Raw genomic sequence first — 9555 nt, 5'->3', positions numbered from 1 at the left:
AGGATACTGCGACGGTTCCGCCACGACATGACCCGACGAAGAAAGGCAGAGTGATTTTGGAATTATCAATTCCAAAACCAGTGGGGCATGTGTTATCACCGAATTTGACCGAGTCGAGGTGGGCCGCGATCAAGATGGATTTGAAGATTATACATGGAAGAAATACGTGAATCGGCCTTTATATGCAAAGTTTGGGCTAGTTTGCCCTTGTATCTGTAACATATTAGGATACGTGTCGGTTAGTTAGAGTTTGCCCCGTGCACGGTTAGGTGCACGCCTAAATTAGAAAGTCCCCTGGACTATAAATATGTATCTAGGGTTTATGGAATAGACAACAACCAACGTTCACCCCACAAATCAATCTCGGCGCATCGCCAACTCCTTCGTCTTGAGGGTTTCTACCGGTAAGCATCATGCTGCCTAGATCGCATCTTGCGATCTAGGCAGCACAAGTTTATCTCGTTGTTCAAGCGTTGCTCGTACTGAAGCCTTTTTGATGGCGAGCAACGTAGTTATCATAGATATGTTAGGGTTAGCATTGTTCTTCGTATCATATGCTCGTCGTAGTGCAACCCTTGCATATCTAGCCGCCCTTACACCTATCTCAGTGTGTAGGGGCGGCACCCCGCTTGATCATTATTTAGTAGATCCGATCCGTTACTGTTGCTCCTTGTTCTACAAGGATTAGTTTAATATCTCGCAATAGTTAGGCCTTACAAAGGGTTGGAGGATCCAGCGGCACGTAGGGTGTCGTCTCGCTAGTCCTAGACAGGATGTTCCGAGGATCAACCTCGTGTTGGTTTTTAGGCCCTATCTAGGATCGGCTTACGATCACCGTGCGTGGCCGCGAGGCCCAATCGTGAGTAGGATGATCCGATTATGCGGTGAAAACCCTAAATCGTCGTAGATCGCTTTAGCTTTATCTTGATCAAGCGGGACCACCATATATTCGTGCACCTCGTACGAATCATGGGTGGATCGGCTCCTTGAGCCGATTCACAGGATAACCTAAGAGCCGATCGAGGCTCGTATTTAATGTTTACGTGTATGCCATGCAGGAAACTAAGCGAGGCATCTCCATCACCTTCCTGACCAGGTATAGGTCGGTGGCACGCCCTTGCATCAGCATCGGACGTGTGTACCAGAAGCTTTGCGGGCCGTCGCTCGGAGGGACCAGGGCCAGCCGCAGCCCTAAGTTGTTCCCGGCTCTACTGTGTTGCCCGTCGCTGCTCGCCAGTGGGTTTCTGACGACAACAATTGTGTGTACTACCATGCTCATTGCACTGTAAATGTAAAGGGTGCGCATTTCGCCAGGACCTTATGGCGCCCGGACCTAATCCCTTCCGTCTAGTGCATCAAGATTGGTGACTCGTTTTTGCAAAAATGTCCCTGGATTTTGTCAAATTCATATTAGGAAGTCCATGTTGCCATGAAGTTCTTAAAAAATCCAAAGTGGATCCACTCTTGTAATTCAGAAGTCCTTTGTAAAATTGTAGTGTGTATCCAATGTTGTGAATATAAGTAACAAACGAAAAAAAATTGTTCCATATAAAAAATCCCGAAATATTATAAGGAACCAATGGATACATTGATTTTAACCACAGATCTTCATAAGTAACATTATTTCCGCATGAATATCTAACATATTTACAAAAAGTATCTATGAAAAATCCATGTTCAGAAGATCCATGAGAAACACACAATGGATCCAGGAGATCCACCAAAGATCTTCACAGATCCTTACTAGATCCTAAGATAGAAAAAGGAGAAGAAACAAAAAATTGAAGAGATCCAGAGGCCGTGGCCGGAGCGGGCGGCGAGGCCGGGGATAACCAGGGAGGTTGGCGAGGCGGCGCCTCCCACGACGCAGATCCCCCGAGCCTGAAGGCGGAGAGGCGGCAAGGGGCGGCGAGGCGGCGCCTCCCACAGCGGAGATCCCGCGCGCAGAGGCCGTGGGAGGAGGAAGGATGCGAGGCGGCGACGCTCGTTGCCGGAGGAAGCCGCCCCCGGCGGAGGAAGACAGCGAGGCGCCGGCGCTCGTCGCCGGAGGAAGGCGGCCGTGGCGGCGGCGGTAGGTGGCGACTGGGCTCGGGGGATCTGGGACGGTGCGGTTAGGATTTCGTAGGGATTTGGGATATTTATATGGTCTCCTCCCAGGACCATAGCCTACTTAGGAAAAAGCCCAGGGTTCTTTTTGCATAAAGCACGAGTGCGAATCTCCACCTGTGTCGGACGGTGGGAGATTAGGTGCGGGCGCCATAAGGTCCTGAAGTTGTATTTACCGGTAAATGTGTGAGATAGTTCATCACACAATTCAGATCTTAGTTGTAGGAAAACTGTATGTGTTGGGAAATTAAAGCTTGTATATAGGAATTATGTTTATTCATCCGTGTTTTTGTATCTAGTGGTTATACATACTTTGTTTAGATAAAAATATTGAAATACTTAAAATAGTTTGCCTCAATTTTGTAGTGCCCGATGTTAATTTTCTGATCCTTTTAGAGCATCTCTAGCAGATCTCCTGTAAAAGTTGCAAGTTTGCAAAATAAAAGATTTTTTACGGTTTTGGATTTAAAAATATGACTCAATCAGATCCCACAAGCTGGGCTGACCTGTAATTTTTTTTTTCTCTATGGTGAACCTTAGAACGAGCCTCTCATATCTCACATTCCTAATAATCTGGGCTAGTTTCCAATTCACTGCAAAATGGGAAAAAAGCCTTGGCCGGAGGGAAAATTAAGCATCGAAGCGGCTATATAACGCAACCGAAACTGGCCAATTCCAGCTAGACTTTAGAAAATATATAATTATATAATTACTTAAAATACTTTGTACTGAATTTTGTATTGGCTGCTGTCTAGTTTTATGCTCCTTTTAGAGCATCTCTAGGACATTCTTAAAAGTTGTAAAACTAGAAAATAAATCCTTTTTGTTCGTTTGGATTAAAAAAATGTCCCGAACACATCCCGCAAAGTGGGCCGACCCGTATTTGTTTACCTGAACCTTAAAAAGAGCCTCTGGGGCTAGTTTTCCAGTTCACCGCAAACAAGAAAGTGGTTGGTGCGAGGGAATATTCAGCGTCGGAGTGACAATATATTGCCGCTGAATCCAGCCAAATTCCGACAAACCTCGGTCAAATCCCGACTAGAATGAGGTTTGCATCTCATTTCGGCAAACGGAGCGTTGACTAGTAGAGTGTCTAGCCTTGTCAGGCAACAAAGACCCACTCGGCATGGAGCCGGTAGGTATATGATATAAACTTACTCTTGCAAGATTGCATAGCAAGTTATGGTTTTTTTTGTTGTTGAACGGTGCAAAATCACAAGATCACACGTATTTGTATCAAGTTTCAATATTTGGAACTTGTCATGGAGCCCAAATATCTTTTTTGGTTTTTTTACAGATCACAATTAGCCATATTTAGTTTTAAAAGGTTGCATGTATGTATCCATTTTGTACACGCAATATGTTTTTCATATTTTTTATAATCTTAGAAATACGATTTTTTTTCCTCGTAGCGCCACGGGCCTAGTAAAATGTTGCGTGATACTCCCTCTGTTCCATTCTATAGTGCCTATAGTTTTTTGACACGGAAATTAGCGCAAGAGTATTTTTTACATAAGACCCCTAGCTGAACGATTTGAGATCAACGTAAAATTTAGAAAATCCATATCTTACTAACTTACCATAACAAATTTGGGACCTGAACGATTTGGGAGCTGAACGGGGAGGGGGTAATTGAAAAAAGCTAAGCTACAACCTTATATTCTGAAACAAATGCCAAAAATCTATAGGCACTATAGAAAGGAACGGAGGGAGTACAAATTATGGGGAACTTTCAGAACCCAGGCACATTTAAACATGAATCGGAATCGGTAGCCAAGGGAGAGAGCAGTGAGGAATTAAGGGTAAGCAAGTAAAAAAAGGCAAGGTTTTTCTTATGGCGTAAGAAAATTCTATTTGTAAGTTTAAAAAATCCGAAAAAATCTTTGAAGGTAAAATAACAAAGACAGATATGTAAGTGTAAAGTTAGAAACTTAGAAATATTTGTTTGTGATATGTATAAAATGATAAATATACACATTATATGTCAAAATTTTAAAATTTGTGATCGGATGATGATTCTTATACAAATCTAGCGTTAGATCTAGTTCCCCTCGGATGCTTGCATATCTTTTAACATCGGGTGTGTGACTATTTCTCGGTCGACTGAGAACTAATTTTGTTAGATGTTGTCATCAAATTGCATTTGTACTTTATTTTACAACTCATGACTAGTACGAATCAGGATGCAAATTAAATGGTGTAAAACTTAACTTATCACGAAGTTAGGTCTCAGCTAGATTTTTGGTGAACATGATGATACCACTTTGATATGATCGATATATGCAGATCCAAAATTGACAGAATGTGGACATTCTCTACGAACATTTTCTTCTTGAGTCGTGTTCTTCCCGCCTCCTGATCCGCACGCGCAGCCCGCCCTTCATCCTGAGCGTGACCGCCATCTCGTACGGCGGCGGCGCGCCCATGCTAGCAGGCGCCCGCACCGGCTCCACCCGGAACCTGCGGATAACGGCGGCAGCCACGGCCTTCATCTGCACGTACGCCATCTCCTTCCCGAGGCACGCCCGCGGCCCGCCGTGGAACACCGGGTATCTCGCCGCGTCCGCCGCCACGAACTCGCCTTGATCGACGTCGAGCCACCGCTCCGGGAGGAACTCGCGGCATCGTGGCCCCCACAGCCGCGGCATCCTGCCCATCGCGTACGCCGAGTAGTCCGCGAACCAGCCCGCCCGCACCGTCGTGCCGTCGGGGAGCACGTCGTCCGCGGCCGCCACCCGCGAGTTTATCGGCACCGGCGGGTACAGCCGCATCGCCTCCGTGATCGCCGCGTGCAGGTAGTGCATCCCCTTCAGCTCCTCGTGATACCCGCCGTCATCGTCCGAGCAGCGCGTGACCTCCTCGTGCACACGCCGCTCGCAGCGCGGGTTGGCGGCGAGGAGCCAGAAGAACCAGGTGAGAGCGGAGGACGTGGTGTCCTTCCCCGCCAGCACGAAGCTCACCACGACGTCCCGCAGGAACCGCCGCTTCGCGTCCGGCGACCCGAACATCTCGCCGAGCTCCCCGCCGAGGGCGGCTTCTTCGTCCATCGCCGCCGCGAACCGCGACAGCAGGTGCTCCTCGGCCCCTCGCGCACGCAGCTGCTCGGCCGCCTCCACCATCCCCATCACGTACTCGTCGATGACTCGGACCGCCTCGCGCATCCGGCGCTCGCTGCCGACGTTGGCGAGCCTCATCGCCCTCCACACCAGGGTCGTCGGGTGGAGGATCCGCGCGAAGGTGATCTCCACGGCGTCGTCGAACGCCGCGAAGAACGCCTCGTGCTGCCGTTGACCTCCACCCGCCTCGAGCTCGAGCAGCGTGGAGCACTCGACCCCGAACGCGACGCCGCAGATGTTGTCGAACGCGAAACGCTTGAGCACGTCCTGCAGGTCAACGACGGCCTCGCCGGACCCGGCGGCCGCGTCGAGGAAGGGCAGCAGGCGGCCGCGGAGGTGCGCCCAGAGGACGCGGCCCGAGAAGCGGCGGAGCGAGCGGGAGGAGAAGGAGTAGGAGGCGAGCTTGCGCTGGAGGCTCCAGAGGCGGCCGTCGGCGAGGAACATGCCGCTGCCGAGGAGGTCGGCGAAGGGGACGGCGAAGCGCGCGCCCTTGACGTAGTTGGGGAAGTTACCGCGCAGGAAGTGGTCGACGACCTCCGGGCTGGCGGTGGCGACGCCGCTGCCGACGCCGAGCGCGCCGCGGACCTCGATGGTGGACGCCGGGGACGCGGCCAGGAGGTCCGTGGCCCAGTCGAGGAAGCGGTGCAGGTTCAGGAGGAACGGCACGGTGTTGCCCAGGATGCGGTTTGGGTGTGGGCAGTGGTTGGCGCTCGCGGCGGCGGCTGGGCCACGGCGCCATCGGAGGTAGCCGACGAGTAGGACGGGGAGGAGCAAGAGAAGCAGCAGTCCGACGTTGACGTCCATGAGCACCATGCTTGAATTGGTAGTTGGAAAATGGTGGTTAGTAGTACTAAACTACTAATCCATAGTCTGCACTGTGCTGGTTTCATGACAGACGCAGACTTTTCTCCTGGAAGAAGAGGGAGAGCGCGCGATCAAGCTTTGGAGCTTGTGATCCAGGCCAAAACGGATGTCGCCGTCGAAGCGCGTCACCGGGAAGATGAGTGAGCTGGGAGGAGGAGGATGACCGATCGGCGCTACCTGGTCCCACTGTCGCAGTCATCGCTACGAGTTCCATGCGATATCCAGCGTTGAGACGCTGATCCGTACTGTTCCCTTCACATAGAGTTTTTTTTTTTTTTGCGAAACCCCTTCACATAGAGCTACTGCTTGCTAATAACACACATATCCCATATTCATATGAACCGGCTTTTAAAAACTTATACAAATGATCACATTTATGATTTTTAATTTTAATTTTAAACAAAAACAAGTACGTATGCACCGAGTAGGACTTGAACCATGTATATTTTGATGTTACCTTTATGACCCTTTACATGCTGTGGATAATAATAAATTATACATCTACCCAAGTTTCAAAACTTACCCATGAAATTTTGCATGCGGAGGGTACATAATTTTCTGAAACTTAGAAATATGATTTGCCAAAGATTTTGAAAAGGATAGATTCACATGTTTTTTTAGGGGACTCGCATGTAGTCTGGTTTCATTGTGCATTTGCCCTTCAAAACGTTGTTCTAGGCCTTATAACCTAGTGGGCCTGCTATCTTGGCCCAATCAGACCCAACCACACAACAATACATGCTTTAAATAATTCTTGGGCTCTTTCTCATGAAAGATTATCTTGATATGAATGACCATCATAATTTTCTTTGTTAAATTATTATATTTAGCGAATGTGAGAATTTTAGTCCTGCATCAGATTTTACAGCGTATGGTGGACGTCAATTATCAAAAAAACTGCCACTTGGCAAAGTTGTCGGGGGCCTCGGGGCCCACAACTGATTTTTAACCTGCAACTTTTGCCTTAGCCATTCTCGCACGCCAGGTCGAAAGTTCGCTCAAAATCCAAGTCCTTTTCTTTTGTGGGACTACCTCAACATTTCATTACTCAAATAACGTATAGTGCAACGTCATTCATTCTTACAGGTCATGCTCTTCCTCCTATTGTAACTAGTGTAAGACTAAACCCAACAAGGTGAGGGACACGACAAGGAATTTGATGGTCGAGGAAGTAGTGCGGATTGAAAATGATATATAGTCACGGTGTTGCCAGGGTGGGGGTTCTGGGGTAGTGGTTGGTGCCGAGGACGGGGCTCTCGTGAGGGTAGTGGTTGGTGCTCAAAGAGGAAGGGCCGAGACGAAGGTTCTCGTGTGGGTACTGGTTGGTGTCGAGGCCAGGGCTATCGTGAGGGTAGTGGTTGGTGCTCAATGAGGAAGGGGATCGGTGTTACCGAGACGGAGGTTCTCATGAGGGTAGTGGTTCGTGCTTGCCATAGATGCGTGCCACCGGAGGTTCCATCACTGAGTACCACCGGTTTGTGCGTTTGGGGGTGTCTAGCTACCACATAGGCGCCTTCCTTTGAAAAATCCCGCCCACATTTAGCCTAAGTATCCTTTAAAGGTTCGGATTCATATTGTACTATCCTAATCTCTTCGCCTTCCTCATACTCTAGATCTCGATCTTTCACGCTTTCCTCCATATCTTTATTGCCCTTGAGATACCGTGAGCCTGTGACGCCTACTTCTCGACATGTACCATGTCCTTCTGACATCTCCCAAGCCCGTTGTCGAAGACGCTTACCTACTACGGCGTCTTAATTATTTAGAACTGATGCGGGGGTACTTGCCATCACTACACGAGCTATGCTTATCGTGACGCTAACCTCTCACCACCGACATGCATCGGCCATCTCCTCCTTGATGTTGCATGCTGCCGCCTAGGTTTATTTCAAACTTCTTCTAGCACGAACATCGATATATCAGGATTTCGATGCGAACACCGGGAAGATAGATGGAGAGACGAGTAGTAAGAGCAATACCACCATGCATGTCCACCGTCGCCATCCTCGAAGATGTGAAACCTCGACGTTTCAGATTTAACATTCCTTGTTGCCTTGTGAGTGATGTTTCACTACGAATGCACAGTGTTGAGCTGACGGATGGTTGATGGCGCTGTCCAAAGGACGGACGCCATCACGTTCTCGTGCGTGCATGGTCCTTCTCTCCACCTATGGTAGGCTGTTTGGTACGTGGAAAGCTTGGTGAGCCCATGCATGGACCATGAAACGAAATAATTAGGCCCACCCATGCACACGTTGCAGAGGCAGATGCCTGAATTAATCCTCCTTGCAGTTGCAGTTAACCAGGTACGTACACACAGGCTTAACTCCATGACCACATGGTGATCGATACTAATTAACAGCCAGCTGTGCAATGCTGGATTTTCTTAGTTAGCAGTATTATTTTTTAGAAAACAAGAAAGCAAGGAATTCAATGCAGAGTATTTGGAAAATCTCTGCGTATCAAGCCGCAACTCAACTCGGCATCCACAGCAAGATGGACACGGTGTGGAACGGGCAAGATCACGTGAAGTTGGAGGTCTCCAAATCTAATCATGGAGCTGGGTCTTAAACCATGGATCGATCGTGCTGCTCCCAACCGACGACAGGAGCCGCGCGCGCCTCAATTATGGAGATCTTTCCGGCTGATCAAGCTGATGATACTCTGCCCAGTGCCAGTGCAGCGCTCCAGAGTGTTCCGCCGCATTGCTTGCGGTGGCGTGAAAAGCAGGCCGCCCGTCCGCCGTGGCGCGTGCACATGGCGTGCCGGCCGGCGACGCCGCGTGAGGGCAGAGTCAAGTGACATCTTCTACCGGTTCCTGTTCTCGGATACGCCACTTCGCCTCTGAAAATTAAGGGTCAACTCCTTCCTCCCGAAGTCGAACCAATTTGGAGTAGTATATTGAACTAAAGGAAACCGAAAAAAATGTTTCCCTCCTCGCGTTGCCTCCTCGTGGCGAGCGAGGGGGCGAAACCCTAGCCCCGCCGCCACCCCCTCCCCATCTTTCCCAGCTTCGCCGCCCCCAGAGATGTTCTCGGGCTAAGCTCGCGACACCAGTGAAGGGGGCGACGGGATCTGAGTTCTCGGCTTCCCCGGTGGGGGCTTGAGAACCGAGGTGGCGGCCTCCTGCGGACTTGCGACGTCGAATGAACAGCCAGTGATGTTGTGGTTGGTGCAGAACGATGACATGTGTAGGATAACGTTGCATAGAAAACAAAAAATTTCCTACCGCGAACACGCAATCCAAGCCAAGATGCAATCTAGAAGACGGTAGCAACGAGGGGGTATCGAGTCTCACCCTTGAAGAGATTCCAAAGCCTACAAGATGAGGCTCTTGTTGCTGCGGTAGACGTTCACTTGCCGCTTGCAAAAGCGCGTAGAAGATCTTGATCACGATCGGTTCCCGTGCCACGAACGGCAAGCACCTCCGTACTCGGCCACACGTTCGGTTGTTGATGAAGACGACGTC

At 49.6% G+C, this 9555-nt stretch overlaps 1 protein-coding gene across 1 annotated transcript; it reads right to left on the bottom strand.

Annotated features, from left to right (window-relative positions):
* Window positions 1-4421: 4421 nt before the first annotated feature.
* Window positions 4422-6026, bottom strand: LOC124662322 (cytochrome P450 94A1-like). The gene has a single exon (XM_047200173.1). The coding sequence runs from the start codon at window positions 6024-6026 to the stop codon at window positions 4422-4424; it is 1605 nt and encodes a 534-aa protein (XP_047056129.1).
* Between the last annotated feature and the right edge of the window lie 3529 nt (window positions 6027-9555).

Source organism: Lolium rigidum, chromosome 6 (assembly GCF_022539505.1).
Source record: "Lolium rigidum isolate FL_2022 chromosome 6, APGP_CSIRO_Lrig_0.1, whole genome shotgun sequence".
In the NCBI taxonomy this organism is placed as follows: domain Eukaryota; kingdom Viridiplantae; phylum Streptophyta; class Magnoliopsida; order Poales; family Poaceae; genus Lolium; species Lolium rigidum.
Note: the sequence above shows the minus strand (reverse complement) of the source record. Positions and strands in the feature narration are given on the sequence as shown.